The 18988-nt window shown below is 38.5% G+C and overlaps 1 protein-coding gene across 1 annotated transcript; it reads right to left on the reverse strand.

Annotated features, from left to right (window-relative positions):
- Positions 1-11936: 11936 nt before the first annotated feature.
- Positions 11937-15980, reverse strand: LOC121797250 (OVARIAN TUMOR DOMAIN-containing deubiquitinating enzyme 12-like). Its single transcript, XM_042196005.1, has 11 exons — positions 15772-15980; positions 14636-14947; positions 14384-14559; positions 13893-13966; positions 13272-13326; positions 12918-12992; positions 12758-12831; positions 12633-12681; positions 12448-12532; positions 12312-12368; positions 11937-12186 (listed from the first exon to the last, which is right to left on the reverse strand). Exons 2-11 carry the CDS (start codon positions 14937-14939, stop codon positions 12125-12127), a joined length of 1011 nt encoding a protein of 336 aa, XP_042051939.1. The 5' UTR covers positions 14940-14947; positions 15772-15980; the 3' UTR covers positions 11937-12124.
- Positions 15981-18988: the final 3008 nt, after the last annotated feature.

Genomic DNA, 18988 nt, shown 5'->3' on the forward strand with positions numbered 1-18988 from the left:
TTTAAATGGAATTTCATCTTTGATTGTTAAGTTGTATTGCCTTGAATTGTTTTTCCCCCTTCTTCCCCGCTTCTTATTTCCCCCACGGGTCACGATTTCCCGTGCTTCCTATCCTTAGGAAGTGCGGTCGTGACAGAATGGTATCAGAGCAATCTTTTTTTCCGCTCTGGACCGAGAGTCATTTATTCAATCTAGTCTAGACTCGTTTCGCTAGACTAAAAGAGTATTCGCTTAACACTCAACACTCCGTCTCACCGCGCTCAACGCGAAAGAAGGCAAAAGTTTGAAACGAAGTATATTAGAAGTGATAGAACGAATGAGGTACAGAAGGGCGCGATTTCCAAAGAATGATGAGGTGACGAGGCAAGGATAACCTTGTGAAACGCGATTGTGATAGATTGAAGGATAGACGAAGTTGCAAAAGTTGCAAAAGTACCACGTTTATAAAATACGAAACATCTATCCTTAGATGATAATAATAAAAAAAAGAATTGTTACGACTTTTCCTTATGGAAATCGACAGGTATATGCACGGTAATACGTATGACGTTCTTTACGCGTTTATCTTTCTCTACCTTGCTTTACTCTTTTCTACGACTGGTTGCTAAGGGGACTCACTTTTATGTAGATGGCGATCATGATCCACGCACCGTTAAGGGGAAGATACGTCAAGAAAGGATTGCGGGCGATGGAAATATATCGCGGGTTCGAGAGGGACGAGAGGGCCCCTTTGATATCTTATGTCGCCTATTACTTGACATTATGGCGGGATGCTCATGGCTGTGGAGTGAGGCACTATGAGGAAATCAAGAGATTGATTGATGGACTACCGGCACCTTGGAATAGGTGGGCCGACGAGGCTTCACGGTCATACGTCTGGCATAAGCTTCCCGACTACAGCATGCAGGGAGACATGCATGGTTTTGTGAAGGTCATCTTAGAAGCCCTGGTCGATGCTCGTGACGGACAGCCACCCTATGCCCCACCTAGAAAGGCGGCATCCTCATCGAGTCGCAGCCCCTACAGCGGAGGTCGGTACGAGGGTGAGACGCCGCAACCAAACTTCCCCAAGAGGAGGAGGCTTGGGATGCCCACCTCCGCACCTCCCGCGACGGAAGTTCTTGTAATCGATAAGCATATCGACGTCGCTACTTATGGGAGGGAGAACGATGAGAAAGAGGAGGAGGATCCCATGGAGGATGAGGAAGACCCCGAAGAAGAGCCCCTTGCGAGAGAGGTTGAGGTTGAAAGCGAGGAAGGGGCGAATTACGAGAGAGCTCCCGAGGAGTAGTGTTTCTTTACCGTTTGTTAGCTTTTGAACGTTTTGTTTTGACGAACTATGTAATAGTTTCTTTTGACGTTGTTTTCTTTCCTTGTTTCAAAGACCTTGTGGAAACATGCACTTGTTGGTTTAAAGTTAATAAAGTTTCCCGTTGTTTTATCATTGTGTTCGTTTTACTTTGTTGTGTTCGTTTGGGAAAGTTGGTGTTATAGCCTTTGGAAAAGTTGTGTGGTGTGGTGTGGTGATGGTAAAATTTGGACTTTCGTACTAACGCATATGTTGAACAGAATGCCTCCCCGACGTGCAGCCGTTCACCACGAGAATGAGGCAAGCAACGAGACCCAAAGCAGTGTGGGTCCTGAAGGACAACCACCACCACCACCACCTCCACCACCGCCACAGCCGGAACGGAACATCGAGAAGGAGTTCCAAAAGGAACGTCCTCCCGTGTTTGACGGAATGGGAGATCCAACCAAGGCCGAGACCTGGATTCGGGCCATAGAACGCATCTTTAAGTTCTTAAGGTGTACCGACCAGGAGCGCCTGTCGTGCGTGACCTACCAGCTTACCGGGTCCGCCAAATTTTGGTGGGAGACCAAGCAGCGGACAATGACGCAAGAGCAATTAGACACCCTGACGTGGGAAGACTTTAAGGAGGAACTGTATGACAAGTACATTCCAAGGAGCTATCGCAAGGCAAAGGAGGCCGAGTTCTATAACTTGAAACAGGGGCGGATGACTGTGACAGAATATGACCGTGCCCTATGTGATATGTCTCGGTATGCACCGGAGCAGGTAAACACAGATGAGAAGATGGCGAAAAAGTTTTGTGCCGGTCTGAGGCACGAAATCAGGATGGCTTTGGCATGCCGTGGAAGACTCTCGTATGCCGAGTCATTGTCCCGTGCACTGGATGAGGAGGAAGCGATGCCTCGTGAAAAGACAGTTACACCCACTACTCCGACACCGCCGACCCCACAGTAGAATTTTCGGGACAAGAGGAAATGGGACGGGAACCGCACACCCTTTGACAACAAGAGGTTCCAGAGTACCCCAAACTCTTCCCAGGGAAAAGGAAAGTAAGCTGCTCCATTCCAAGGTGGAGATTTCCGCCAGAGAGCACCTCTTTGTGCCAAATGTCAGAGGAACCACATGGGAGAATGCAGAGTTGGGACCAACGTGTGCTACAAGTGTGGTGGGGTTGGACACATCGCCAAAGAGTGCCCGGGCAACAACAATACTGGAGGTGGGGGAACGCCGAACGGACCTCGAGGGAATCCTACACCACCCCAGCAGCAGCAGCGTCGCCAACCATACCCGACTCAAGCTAGGGCATATGCCTTGGGGCGCAATCAAGCAAAAGCCCCACAGGGAGAGCCAAGACAAGATAATCTGGCAGGTATGGGAACATTACTTGACGTGCCTGTTGTTGTTCTGTTTGATACGGGTGCGTCGCACTTCTTTATATCGCACTCCTGCGTGAATGCTTTAAGACTGCCTGTTTATGAACTTGAACATAAGATGAACGTGAACTCACCGGTAGGAGGCCTTGTAGAAATTTCACAATCTTGCTCGAACATAGAACTCACGGTGGGAGAACTTAGCTTAGTGGCTCACAACTTGCACGTTATGCCGATGGATAACGTGGACATTATTCTGGGGATGGACTGGCTAGCTGAAAATTATGCCACTATCCGATGCCAAGAGAGGCAAATTTCATTACAAACCCAGGGGAAGGAGCCCTCTACCTTCCACGGAATTTCGATGAATCAGCGAACTTGTGTGATATCAGCACTTCAAGCAACTACGATGATTAGAAAGGGGCGTCCGGCCTATCTTGTGTATCTACAGGGACATGACAAGAAAGAGAGGAAAGTTGAAGATGTGGCAGTGGTACGTGAGTTTCCCGATGTATTTCCCGATGCTTTGCCAGCCCCTCCGCCTGACCGACAGTTGGAGTTTACTATCGATCTGGAACCAGGAGCCGCACCAGTGTCAAAAGCACCCTATAAGATGGCGCCGAAGGAGTTGGAAGAACTCAAAATCCAGCTACAAGAACTACTGGACTTGGGTTTTATCCGACCGAGTGTGTCGCCGTGGGGAGCACCGGTGCTGTTTGTGAAGAAGAAAGACGGGACACTGAGGATGTGCATAGACTACCGGAAATTGAACAAGTTAACTCTCAAGAACAAGTATCCTCTGCGGAGAATAGACGACCTATTCGATCAACTCAGGGGAGCAGGAGTATTCTCGAAAATGGATTTAAGGTCGGGATATCACCAGTTGAGGGTACGAAGGGAGGACATACCCAAGACGGCATTCCGAACGAGGTATGGGCATTATGAGTTTGTAGTAATGCCGTTTGGACTGACAAATGCACCGGCGGTATTTATGGACTTAATGAATCGAGTATTTCATCCATACTTGGACAAGTTCGTTCTGGTATTCATAGATGATGTACTGGTTTACTCGAAGAATGAAAAGAACATGAGGAGCACCTAAGGATCACGTTGGAAACACTCAGAACGGAAAAGTTGTACGCCAAGTTCAGTAAGTGTGAATTCTGGCTAAAGGAAGTGAATTTTCTGGGGCATATTGTGACGGCCGAAGGGATTCGAGTTGACCCCGCGAAAGTGGAGGCCGTACAATAGTGGAAGGCGCCAAAGACCCCAAACGAGATCCGAAGTTTCCTTGGACTGGCAGGATACTACCGAAGATTTATTGAAGAATTTTCGAAAATCGCCAGGCCAATGACTCAACAACTGAAGAAGGGGACCAAGGTTAATTGGACACCGGAGTGTGAAACTAGTTTCCAATTGTTGAAGGAGAAGTTGACCACCGCACCTATTCTAGCCGTGCCAGAACCGGGAGTAGACTATGTGGTTTACACCGATGCGTCGAAGGTTGGACTGGGGTGTGTTTTGATGCAGAATGGTAAGGTGATTGCCTATGCTTCGCGGCAGTTGAGGCCACACGAGTTGAACTACCCTACTCATGACTTAGAACTAGCGGCTGTTGTGCACGCATTGAAGATTTGGAGGCACCATCTCTATGGAGTTCGGTGTGAGATTTTTACCGACCACAAGAGTCTGAAATACTTCTTTGAACAGAAAGACTTGAATATGAGGCAACGCAGATGGCTCGAACTAGTCAAGGATTATGACTGTGGCATTAACTATCATCCGGGCAAAGCAAATGTAGTGGCAGATGCTTTGAGCCGGAAAGCCCAATCGCAGTTGGCTACTTTTCTCACTCAGGAAGCGGAATTGATTCGCGATTTCAGCAAGATGCGATTGGAGGTGGTGAGAGCTCCGGAGACCGTGAAGGGAAAGATTTCCACCTTGGTAATTGCATCCGATCTACGGACAAGGATAATAGAAGGGCAACGTAATGATGAAAATTTGGAGAAAGTTCGACTGAAGGTGAGAAAGGGCGAACAAGAGAAGTTTCGAGAGAGGCTGATAATGCTCTCACCTACGAGGGGAGACTATGTGTGCCAGGCGACGAAGGACTTTGAAATGAAATTCTGACCGAGGCACACGAGACTCCATACACCGCTCATCCTGGAAGTACGAAGATGTACCAGGACTTGAAGGGATCATTCTAGTGGGATGGAATGAAGAGGGACATAGCTTCGTTTGTGGAAAGATGTTTGGCGTGTCAACAAGTAAAAGCCTTACATCACGACCCTATGGGAAGCTGCAACCGTTGGAAATCCCGAAGTGGAAATGGGAACATATCGCTATGGATTTTGTGACGGGTTTGCCAAAGACCCGGCAAAGGAATACGACCATTTGGGTAATCATAGACCGCCTCACCAAGAGTGCGCATTTTATACCCATCCCCATAACGCATGGATCCGACAAGCTAGCTCGGATTTATGTGAAAGAAATCATTCGGCTACATGAAGTGCCAGCGACAATCACGTCGGACCGAGACATCAGGTTCACTTCAAGATTTTGGATAAGTTTGCAACGAGAGCTTGGTACGCGACTGAATTTTAGTACTGCTTTCCATCCACAAACCGATGGACAGTCCGAGAGAACGATTCAAACTCTCGAGGACATGTTGAGGGCCGTGGTTCTTGACAGAGAAGAAAATTGGGAAGTTGTACTACCTTTGATCGAGTTTGCCTATAACAACAGTTTCCAGGCGACAATAAATATGGCCCCATATGAAGCATTGTATGGGAGGAAGTGTAGATCACCACTCTACTGGGAAGAGGTTGGTGAAAAAAGAATACTCGGGCCAGATTCGGTCGAAGAAATGATAGAGATTGTGCGACAAATTCGACAAAGGATAAAAGAAGCACAAGACCGACAGAAGTCGTATGCTGATGTCCGGCGTACAGATTTACAGTTCAACACGGGAGATAAGGTGTTTTTGAAAGTATCTCCGTCGAAGGGAATAACGAGGTTTGGTGTAAAGGGGAAGTTGAAGCCACGATACGTAGGGCCTTATGAAATCCTTGAGAAGGTGGGACCCGTAGCGTATAGGTTGGCACTACCATCAAGTTTTGGGACTGTGCATAACGATTTCCATGTGTCACAATTACGAAAGTATATGTTCGATCCCAAACACGTGGTGCATCAAGAGGAAATGATTTTGAATTCCGACTTGAGTTATGAGGAAAAGCCCGAAGCTATTCTGGACAGGAAAGTGCAGGAGTTGAGGAATAAGTCAATCGTTTCCGTGAAAGTGCTTTGGAAACACCATGGCCACGAGGAGGCTACTTGGGAACTCAAGGATAAAATGAAAGAGAAATACCCGGAGCTTTTCGTTGGAAATGAGTAAATTTTGGGATGAAATTTCTGTTAAGGTGGGTAGAATGTAACACCCGTACCTTAAGTAAGAAATTAATGTTATGTAACGAAATAATTGATAAAATTATTCCGAGATGCTGTGTTTCTCGATAAATGTGATATGGGAAAAAGTTATGGTTTATGTGTTAAATGTGAAAAGGAACGTGTTTAATTGTTTAATTTGTGAACGTTGGGAGACATGTTGGAGGTCTCGTTGAAAGAATGACGATGAAATTGCTATTCTTAGCAAGACAAATGAATTTATGTGGAAAGGAATATATGTTGTTGGATAACGATGCGCGTAAATTGAGGTTTGGTCGAAGGAAGAGTACGAAAAATAAAGTATGGTTCTTTCTTAGGCTTTTCATATTTAATTAGAGTCCAATTATTTTGGATTTCTAATTATTCTCTAAACTCATCAAATAGTAGTAGTTTTTTTTTAACTTGGGCTTCCAATTAGATTGAGCCCAAACCAAATTAAATTAGTTTGAGCCCACAATATAGAGTTTAATTATTTCAAGCCTAAAAGCCTTTCTCTTCTTTTTTTTTTCCATGGCCGACGGCCTCCCTTCATCTTGGAGGAGACTCTCCATCTCCAACACCCTTCATCTGCTACCATTACTCCCACAAATCCAAGAGTCACCACTACTCCTTCATTACCCTCCCCACTAACTCCTCTCATCATCCACACTTCAAGAAAAAAGAGAGAGAGAGAGAGAGAGAGAGAACCGGCGAGAGGAATAGCCGAGAAGAAGGAGGAACTGGTTTCACCATTTTTGTTCAACCATCATCAAAATTCAAGCTCTTGAGGTATACTATCTTTTCCACCCTCAAAGCATTGTGTTGTTTTAGCTTTGCATGCCTATAGTCCTTGACTTTTCTTCCATAACCAAACTAAGTAGAAACCGACTTAAAACCTTCAAACGATCGCCGTACGTAACCGAAACTAGGAAAGAACGTAACTTTTTAAGTATAACGCGTGTTGCGGGACTTTTCGGAGTGGTTTCGGAGGAGGAGAAGCCACCGCCGGTGACGGGCAGCGGCGGACAGCCGCTCGACGTCTCCCCGACGGCAGGCATCTCCATTTGCGACGGTGGACAGTGGCGCGACGGCGAGACAGCCGCTCTCGGCGTGGCGAGGCAGCAGCTCCAACCGCACGGCAGCGGTGCCGTGCACCCTCCTCGGCGGCAGCAGCTTCCCGGCGGCGGGCAGCGGCGGCAGCTGCGGGTAGGGACGGCGACGGCGGGCGACTCCAGAGCGACGGCGACGGGATGGGGCGGCTGTTCGTGGTGGCAGCCGGTTGGCCGAGAGAGGGAGAGTCGGCGAGGGAGAAGGAGTCAGGGAGAGAGAAAGAAGAGAGGAGAGAGAGAGGGAAGAAAGAGAGAAAGAAGATAGAGGGAATTGGGCCATGTACTTTTTTTGTTGGGCCTTGGGTTTTTTTTAGTTGTTGGGCCTTTTTATTAATTAGTTGGAACTCTAATTTAATTTTGGGCTATTCTTTTAATTGATGAGGCTCACTATGTAATTTTGGAGGAATAAGAGGGCTAAGAAATTTAATCCCGGGCCGGTAATTAAGAGTTTAATCGGGGGAAAATATTTAAGTTTTTCCGTAAGTTCTTGTTTTAAGAGTGAATAATTTACCTAGGTATGAAATAATACTTTTTCAACGGTAAATAATTATGAAAATTAAAGTATGCGCGTAAATAGTTTTTAGAAATTATTTACGACGTTATGGAAAATACGAGGGGCAACGAAGAAAAGAATGAGCATAAGCGGCCAACCGGCGTCGCACGCGACGCCTTGGGCGGCCGCCGAATAACCAAAAATGCACGGAAACCGAGAAAGAAGATTTAAGGAATTTAATTAGAGTGCATGCATTCTAATTTTCGTCGTTTCCGCGTTTTGATATGAATGTTATGTGTTTTCCGAAAAGGTGGTTCGCACGCGCGTTAACAGTCGGAACGAAGAAGTTTTTACGGAAATCCGAAGGGTTTGAGGTGGGCTTTATTACTTAAATTCTGTTATTTTTTAAATGATATGTTTATGGTGAAATAAGGGTGGTTTAAAATAGTATGTCATGTCGTTTTTATGTTTTGAATTGCCCATCTGATTGTCTACTGGGATAATATCCTACTAGACTTTGATAGTTAACGAATTCGGGTCTGACTAGGGAGTGAGTCCCTACTCGGACTAGTGCACTGATAGGGATCGTGAGCCGTCCCCTAGGTCGGCCGGTCCAGTGATCGAGATTGTGGCCACAGTCTCGTTTCACATGATGGTTCAGATATAGTATATGATGGAGGATGATGTTAGTCCGCGCGGACACTTTTTAAGGAAATGAACTTTAGTGTTTCTCGGCCTTTGAAAGAAAAACCCGGGATTCACTCGATGATGGCTTGACATATCTTAACGATGAATGTTTTCGGGCATGAGTTCACTGGATGCATCAAGTACCTAGCCCCTGCATATGTTTTCTCTATGTGCAGGTTGAGCGAGGTCGGGAGGTGGAGGATGTTGAGTGATGATTCAAGAACTGGTCCGGTTACTATTATGTCTTCATACATAGTAGTAGCTAAACTCTCAAATTGCTTCCGCTATTCGATGTCTTAAGAAACTCTGTATTTTCTTATTTGCTAAACTCTGTTATCTCATTATGCAAACTTCGGTTTGGAAACATTGGTTAATTTAAATGGAATTTCATCTTTGATTTTTAAGTTGTATTGCCTTGAATTGTTTTTCCCCCTTCTTCCCCGCTTTTTATTTCCCCCACGGGTCACGATTTCCCGTGCTTCCTATCCTTAGGAAGTGCGGTCGTGACAGATAATTAGTAACACGTCTGTCCCACTTCATACACACACGAGACTTGATGATATCATACTTATACCATCTTGTTATGTAAATGGAATCAGTCACACAGAACTCTTCAACTTATCCTAAAAATTTGTTCCACCCATTCTCCCCGAAATATTTCAAAGTCCTTTTGGTTGTACTCTCTCCGCCCCATAAAAATAGAGACTTTGGGGATGACACGGTTTTAATGTAAAATTAGTAAAGTAAGAGGAAGATAGAAATAAAAAGTAATTAAAGTATTGTTAGTAGAGAATAAGACTCACCTCATAAGAGAGAAAAACTTGTAGAAAATGAAAGATGATTATTTTTGTGGACAACCCAAAATGGAAAAATAAGACTATTTTTATGGGACAGAAGGAGGGAGGGTTATCAATTAAAAATATAGCTTGAACGATATTTTGATCCCATGTTTTAAAATTGTTAATAAAACATTTGTTGACTCAAGTAACTCTATCATCAAGAGTATAATAAAACAAAGTCATAGCTATCATTGCTATCATTCCTTGTAATCAATATTTTTGATATATCTCTATTATCTAGATTGAAACCATACTTTCATTCAATATAAATGTTTTTAAACCATTGTACTCACCCCTCACCCCACATATTTGATGCACTTCATAACTTTGACCTCTTAATCGTGTTAAAGATAAACAAGCTTAGCAAGCACTGAGTAAATCATTTTTTAAAGTTTTGTCGTAGTATCAGTGACATTTACCGAGCTTAAGCATATTTCTACAATCTCTTCATTGTTGTTAACCTATCCTATATACACAATTAATAAAAGTTCAATGACTTCTCTTTCTTCAACTTTACATCTTCTTCATCACTTCATATAAATGTTACCCAGATTTGCAGCGGCAGGCAACACACAAGTGACTAACTCATCTTTTTTATCAAATGATCCATTAATATATTGAGGTAATGCGTTGTAAGATAAGCCTATAAAAAGTACGAATGTTTTTATAGATGTATAGAACAATGACTCAAACACAATTTGAGTTATAAATTTTTTTAAGAAATGTTTCATTTTCTATTGGTCCATTAAAACTTCAGTGCAAGAAGAATATATTTTTTAAATAATAAATAAGAAAATTTACTTAGATATTATAATGAGACCACATTTTTAATGTATAACAAAAATTGGAGTATCTTATTAAATGGATGAAAATATGAAAATTGAGATTCAAGAAAAATGAGTGTCATTATATTTTCCAATGTTTTAAAAACCGGACCGGCAAGCGAACCGGCATCATTACTGGTTCACTGGTTCAACCGGTTCACTGGTCGAACCATTGGTTGAACCGGAATAATGTTTATATATATATATTTATTTATTTATTTAGTAGTAAATAATAAAATTTAATCAAATATTTTATCAATAAATATTATAGTATTATACATTTAATAGTATTATTATAGAAAACAAGTCTTGTACTGGTATATTAGAATATTTAATGACGTTAAGTTTAAATACAATAATAAATTATAATACACAATATTAAAAACTAGTATTAAACTCTATGTATAATTATAAACTCCTATATTATAAAACATTAGTGATTGTAAAAGTATAATTAAAATATAAGAAATATATTAAAGTTAACAATTTCTTAAAAGAATATATAAAATTAAAATGAATTATCTTAAAAGAATATAAAATTAAAAAGAATATATTTTTAGTGAATGATAGAATTTTAATAATTTTTTATTAACAAATATAATTAAATATATAAATTATACTAGTAGTAAGTTATTGTAAATAAAAAATTTAATATTTATGTATAAAAATAAATAAGTTCATAGTATTATTTTCAAAAAGTAATGCGGCAAAATAATATTATATACAAAGATATATGAATAAACATAAATTAAAAACATATATTTAGTAAATACTCCTAGTATATAATCAAATAGTAGTAAACTTTTAATATAATTAATCACATATTCTTAATATACATATACACGTATTAAACACGAATTATTAGGTTATATAGATAAAATATTTCGTGTTTAACATATGAAAATAATTTATATTCATATTACTACCAAGAAGTCTTTGTGGTGTAATGGTAGAATTATTGGTAAGTTCACCGGGAGGTCTTGAGTTTGACTCCTATCAAAGCCAAAATTTTAGAATAAAATTTTGAAAAGCATTTGAACCGGTTTCCGGTTCCCGGTTAGACCGGTCCGACCGGTCGGTTTCAGCGGTTCATGGAGGTTGAACATGTCACTGGTTTTATAGTGCTAACCGGACCGGACCACCTACCGGTTCGCGGTTGAACCGGTCGAACCGGCCAGTCCGGTCCGGTTTTTAAAACATTGATATTTTCATTGGAACTCATCGCATATGTAAAATTTTCTGATATCATATTAACTTGTGATAATTAACTGTTGTTAACCTTTGACATTTTCAAGATTACAAATTTTAAAATACATTTAATCACAATAGTTAAATTAATTTTTAACATATACATAAAATTTTCTTATCTTATGTGAGCATCACCCTTATTCGACGCACGTTTAGCATTGTTTGTTTTGTTTTATAGTATATTTAGTTTGAACTAATACATTACAAAAATGTTGTTGAAATTTTTAATTTTACAAAATAAATAAAAATCAACTAACTCGATTTGGTCATTATCTCTATAGTTTTTAATAAAATGAATAAAAAGAAAAATCAAGCATATATTTTATCATTACAAAAAGTCGAGCATATATTTCATCATACAACATTGAATTTAGTTAATGATAGCATTGGATTATGTTATCATAACATTGATTGTACTTCATTTTAATGACAGAAATATTTGTGTAAATTTTTCATCAAAATTTCTTCCTTTGAACAAATGCAATTAAAATTTCATTAGAATTCTTATAAAATTCCTTTTAATTTGATACTCCCATTTCAAAATTTTCAAAAGTTTCTAAATTTTAAGGACGGAGGTAGTAGATTATTTGCTATGGAGCCAACACACCCCATCTAACATCAGAATTTCAAGTAGATAAAAAGAAAGATGATAAATTATGAATTTAGGATATGCGGACATGTAGTACTTAATTATTTACGGGAACATATAATAGTATAACGCAATAATAATGAAGATCAACTTATCGACGATGTCATCTCATCTTGTACGCAACTGTAAGACAAGGAGCGATGCAGAACTCAATCAATACCTCAACATTTCTACTGCTTGTTTCGGAAGTTCCACCACTTTTTCTTCCTCTTAAAATCACTCGGAGGCAGATCTGATCGACCAAAGATTTTATTTTATTCTACTATATTAGAGTGTAATTAGTTGAAGATATAATAAGCTAGGATTGTCAGCATAAAAGAATGAAAGATGATGGATGAGACAAATGACAGTTTTTACCTCCCTGGGGATAAATGGAGTTGTAATGTACCTCAGCCCAGAAACTCAAATGCACAACTGCACAACAAATCACAAACATAATGCTCCCTAACGATCCAAGCATCGCAAACAAGCATTATTCGTAGACTGAACTGACCTCTTTTTGACTTTTGTTCTTTCGGGAGTATCTCGATGTAGCATGTATCTTTGAATGAAGTTAGTACAAGAATCTTGACACCATACTGTCACACCAAAATAGTAACATCTGAGTTCAATTAGCAATATACTACTATTTGCCACACGGCATAAATAAGAGGCGGTTTGAGGCAAGGCAAATAATACCGAATCTGCAGCAGCTTGCAGAGTGACATGATCACCCCACTCCCCCCTCCTGATTACTAATCGTGTTAAGTGTTCGTTGTGGTAAAAACTGAAGGTTAAAGAATATTGAGATAAAAGAAGTATACTTGGATATCCTATTCAAGTAGTCAGCAAATTCCATGGGGACATACCCCTCGTACATTTCTGGATGTGCTTTCAGCTTGCAAACATGGTACATGTATACCATGTCAGTTACAAAATAACCTCTCAGACCATAAAACCATATCCTTTTAAAAATACACCAACCTGACGGAAAACTTGCTTTCTGACAAATTTATGGTGTTCAGGGGTCCGATAGAACTGATCAGATAAAGCACGAAACTGCAGAAAACCATAATGAAAAACTGGAACTCATTTTGTAAATTGCGAAAGTACAATACAACAATGTAAGAACACTCAATAGCTTATAACACGATGTGAAAGTTCAATTTAGGGGAAAATGTCGAGCAGTATGCTTAGCGTCTCATCAATTACTAGCAATCCATAATGAAGAAAATTGAGCTTTTAGAATATGTACTAAGAGATAATGCATTCAACTCTGTTCTGAAAATTTTATGTCAACTGATACTATAACATTTTGGTAAAGACTCACATACTTACCTGACAATTTCCATCTCCTTGAACTTTGTGCTCAATCAAGCCATACATCTTTAACCTGAAATGAAAAGATCAACTATCAAAAATGTGTTCAACCAATGCAATATAAAAAAGTATGGGGAAGAATATCAAGTGCAAGCAAAACCCATAGCAGAATATAAAGCGCCAGATTTATGAAGCTAACAGACTTGAGCATTATCAATGGTAACCTTTATTGCTAGAGGCTCATTTGAACTTCAAAGCAATCTTAATAGACATTACGAAATATGGGATTCTTTGCCAGCTAACCACTTAACTATTTATCACTTAGCTTTACCACCAAAGCTTATCAAGAGGTAATGCATAAAAAATAGTTTGAAGGAGTCGGAGAACAATTGGTTTCTACTGTTGAGTAAAATAAGTTCCAGCTCAAAAATCGTTAAATATTTTATCCAAGTGTAAAATTAACATCAGGTAAAGAGGGAAGGTGGTGATATTGACAAAAACAAATTTAAAGCGCGGATGCAACAAGGAAATCAACACACAGCATCTGGAAAGAAACAAATTCGAAAAACAGTTATACATCTAAATCTACTGATTCAAATTTTACACTATATGCCAACAACATAATAAGGAAAAAAGTACCTATCCAGCAGCCTTTGATGGTCAGTAGTTGCTTCGTCTACTGAAGGTATGTCCCCATTAATCCTTGGAATATGCTGTCAGTGGTACCAACAGAACACTTAAATATACTTCAAAGGATTATTCCAAAGTAAATTTCTATCATGCCAAGCACACAAAATCAAGTCCTATTAATAAGTTGTTCAACTGCTTCAAAGTTACAATTTCATCAATTTGTTAGCATTTTGGTTAATCATATGTAGATTTGCCTATAAATAGATTAACGGATGTCTTATATATAAAATGATAAGATGACAAAGGCATGTTTGAAAACTAAATTTATCAAGAGAGAAACATTAAGGAAATAAGTTAAAATGAAGAAAGAAAAATCTTGATGATGGGTATGAAGAGAAAAATCTTGATGATGGGTATGAAAATATCAATTAGCAAACTATGTACAGTCTAATGACTTCGAAGTGAGTCAAATGCTTAAACATCATGGAACTGATGCTTACAGGAACAGGAACCATTTCATACAACCTCTTCTCAACTTCTCCATCAAGTTCAGACTCATCCATTATGTCCAGATTACAGGAGTAATCATCTCCATCACATGATCTATCTCCAGGGCTTGAGCATGGGCTCCCTGCATCATCACTCTCATATGCGCTACCGTCTCGGCCTACATCTTCTGTAGATTTCTCGGAAAAATTAATGAAGTAGGTTCTAGTGAATATAAACATGCAAGAAGGAAAAGAAGCATGTACCTGTATAATAGTTACTTGAGGAATCATGCCAATCTGGGGCGACAGTGGAATCTTGCAAGTATACCTCCCCAGAATGTGATAATACTGGGTGTTCTTCAATTGACAACTGCGACAATTCTTCATGTAGAAGAGAATGTGCAACAATCTCATCATTTTCAGTGTTGACACATTGATCATCTCTAATGTATTGTTCGTGGCAAATCTTCACATCATGTTGGGTGCTGTCTCCATAGTAACTGTTACTGAAAATACTGTCGATGTTGAGAAAACTCCATGGAGCAGCATCAGGTTCTGGTTCATGCATTTCTTCGTCTGGTGAATGCTCACAGAATCAAACAAGCATTCATCCAATAACAGCTGAAATAATTCCTAGCTAGCCAGATTGTGTATTATCCCAGCTACACACTCTTTCCACAGTATACCCAATAAGATACTTTGATGAAAAGTCCTATCACCACATTCAGATAAACAGTATGACCCAAGATTAACTAATTTATCAATCTAACGTTTTTAATCATCTGATACACTAACATTTTTCCCACATTCTTGAGAAGTCGACACCATGGCTCTATCAAATCTAAAATGTTAAAGCTCCAACAAACAGAGAAATCTAAGTAACACCTAACAAATTAATGAAGAGAACAACTATTCTAATCATTAGTTTATTGATCAATATCCATATGCAATACAAAAAATGGATCTCCCATCATGACCAAAGCTTGGCTTTCCATTTGGCTTTCCTTCTCCAAACAACAGTTTACTCTATATCCAAAAAATCTATAGGACCCCCTTGTTAAGTCTTTAAACATGAAATTCGTATTCTGATAATCACAAAATGTGATAAAGAAATGTTTGTTGTTGGTTTCAAATTTTCAATGTCAACTACAGAACTTGACACTCTAATATTACAATGAAAAATCAGATAACACTTACTTCCAAGCAAAATCCTCCGATTAGTAACAAAAATTAAGCCTATATTCACAAATTCTGTTATCCTAAGCAGAAATTAAGGAGAAATATATGCATCACAACATAGAAGAATACAATACTTGGACTCAAAGTAATTCAAAATCGCAATTACAATCCAATAGAAACCGAAGCGAAAGCCACTCGATATGTAACCAATTAAAACTCACCTTCGGTTGTAAATGTATACGGCGTATTGCGGCAATGAATAGAGAGAGACGATAATGATAGTGGAAAGGGAGGAGAAATGTGAGGTTGGTTTAGAACTTTATCATACAGTTTGAGGGAAATGGTGGCTTTTGCGTAGATCGAAAGATGCCGTTGATTTAATCGCCCTTTTCCTTCAACACTAGGCAATAGGCATCCCTTATTTTAGTTTATTTGGGATTCCAATCTTTTCTTTCCATTTTAAGTTAATTGCGTTTATTTGATGCTTTTTCGGGTTTTGCTCGAATCTAATCAACAAACAAGTATGTGAAATTGAAAATTTTCGTTTTTAGCTTTCCACCAATATCAACATAAAAGTCCATTCTTTGTTCCAATTATAACATCGTTTTATTATTCTCATCTAAAATGGAGTATTATGTTTGGTAGTTTTGGTTTTTTGATATACTAGTACATATAACTAATAGGTTGATTATTGTAGCTTAAAAAATTGCTTATACTGTTAAATTTTAACTATCAACTCAATTTTGACATACAAGTCAATTAAATTGTTCTTAACATCATAATTTATAGTAGTATTAAACTGATCCTCAACATTATAGTTTTTATTTTTGTTTTTGCAACATATTTGATTAATTTAACCAACAAATTTAATTAGTTTTTTAAAATAAATAAATACATTTTAAAATAAATTATACTAATACAAAAAAAATTGAAAGAATTAGGGGAATATCATCTAAATTAGGTTGCATTCATCAGGTTATTCGTACGCACAATAAAAACATACAACTTCAACATCCTCAACATCGACTGAAAGTTCCTGCCGATCCACAACATATAGTCAACCTTGCATACATCTACGAGGAATGGCACGATGTCGTCATTCTATTTTTTGACGTTCATAGTTAAATATGAACTATTTATAAATTAATTACATTTATTTTTAAAGTTAATCAAAGAGGTTATAAAAATGAAAAATCATAATAACAACAAAATTATAATGTGATGCAATTTAAAAACATTGCAAATCAATTTAATTGATTAATTGTCAAAACTGAGTTATACTACAGTTAACAGTTCCATCATTTCATTTTATGAACTAAAAATGATCCTTTCATATTGTTTGCTTAAAGAGTTAAGACTAAAAGCTAGTAGTACCAAACATAATTTTAGACCAAAACCATAAAACAATTTTATGACCAAAACCACAAAACAATTTTAGGACCAAAATTTGTCAATATAATAATTGTTAGAGTTTGTATACTAGAAATCACCTTTCGAGTGATTGAATACTGTAAAACTCTACATTTTATTTTCCAATGGATGCAACAGATTATTTTTGGCATAATGTTGTTATGTTTTACATTTAATGGATGTTTATTGCATATTTAAATGTATGAGCAACGTAACAAAGTCTAAGTCTGTGTTTTAGTAGACCGGTTATGAGCGTCGTTCACTTTAAGGTAACACGGTCAGTTCTGAACAAAGAAAAATAAGAATTTCACAACCTAGATAGGCATAGACTACCTATCGTGAAATGTTGCAATGTCAGTCCGCATATTTCTAAGCCTTACTGAAATAAGATGACGTTGGTGTGATATAACACTGAATTTGATCTAACAGCAAGACGAGTCTTTATGTTATCTACTAAAAGACGAGGTCTTGATAATTAATTTATTAATCAATGTACGTTAGCATTGAGCATACGGTATTGATTATGCACTACTTTGACTTACCAAATGGTGTGGGTTTTTCGCAACCCAAGAATCCTGGTATATTGGGTAGTGGTGATTAATATATAGCGGTGCTAGGATTGCTATTATATTGAATCGTGCGCGAGCTGAGTCTCGTGTGATAACGTCCACAAGAGGAGCTCGAAACAAGGTTTTATTATTCGGAACCTATCTAGTTGGAGTTTGATTACTCTATGAATAATAAATAAGCGTTTCTTGCTAAGTCCACTCTTGGAGTTAATAATATGTTAATTAATTAAGTCCATAGCAGACATTAATTAATTAATGGACGTTTCTATTTTAAGCACGGGAAATGAACGACAAACAAATGGAAACCCAGAATACTTGTAATTTCGGATTTGGATGGGCAGTGCAATATTACTTCTGTAGTGGCTGCTCGTAATATTCCAATATAAGCTTATATTAAATTGTGGGTTCAATTTAATTAGTAAGAAGCTAATTGGGGGAGGCCATATCCAAATTCTTCCATACATCCCTGACTGCGCCCAATATGTGACTTAATATAAATATGAGAATAAAGGAGACAGAAAATACACTTATTATTTTCATAGAATTTTCGTCCCCCTCCCTGTCTGGAAGAGGGACGATTTTCAGCTCCCCTCAGTGAGGGAATTCCGTCTTCTTTATTTGAGTCCTAGTATTCTGGTGAGATCTGCCCACATTGATATCAGTTTACAGTCCGGGAACCAGTCAGAAGATCCGTGGTTTAGTACTCAAGATCTTCACTTGGAAAAGGCGCTAGCCAACTTCGATTCTTTGGAGAATCAACGAGATAAATTGGCTAACTCAGCAGTAAGCATGTTTTAGGTGTTAATTGCGCTAAAGCATGTTTGAATTCAAGTTATGAGCATGATACATGTGAGAATTATACTAATATATTTTGTCTAAATAATCTGCTAAATAGATCAGAATTATGTGATCCATTCCATGCACGCTTCCGCTGCCAGCTCCTTCAATAATATGCCAGCTTTTCATAATAGTAATAGGTACACACATGCAGCATATCCGAAGATAAGAGTTGATACAATTTTTGAGCAATATTGATATTTAGAAATGGACTCTGCTTTCTAGCAATAATGTTGAAAGATAGTCTGGCCTAACTCAATATACTCGAATAATTAAGGAGCTTGATGATGAATTAATATTTACGTCACATTGTTTTCATTTGATTTTATAGTATTGCTCCGCCAAACTTTTCGAAATTCACCACCATATTTATATATGAAGTTTCCTAGGCAAAATATTAGTGAAGTTTCCTCGATTCATTTGAGAGAATTCCTTTGTTTGGCTTGAAATTTTATTGGCTAATTTCCTTATTTTTCGCATTGGCTTGGCACGATGTCAACCTAAAAGGTAAGTAAAATAATCACTAGTAGTATAAGATTTAATCCCACAAATGATCACTGGCAGACAGAACATAGTGGCATCTAAATAAGATACAACTATACAACATGGCTAGGGCTAGAGC

Source organism: Salvia splendens, chromosome 3, assembly GCF_004379255.2.
Source record: "Salvia splendens isolate huo1 chromosome 3, SspV2, whole genome shotgun sequence".
Classification (NCBI taxonomy): domain Eukaryota; kingdom Viridiplantae; phylum Streptophyta; class Magnoliopsida; order Lamiales; family Lamiaceae; genus Salvia; species Salvia splendens.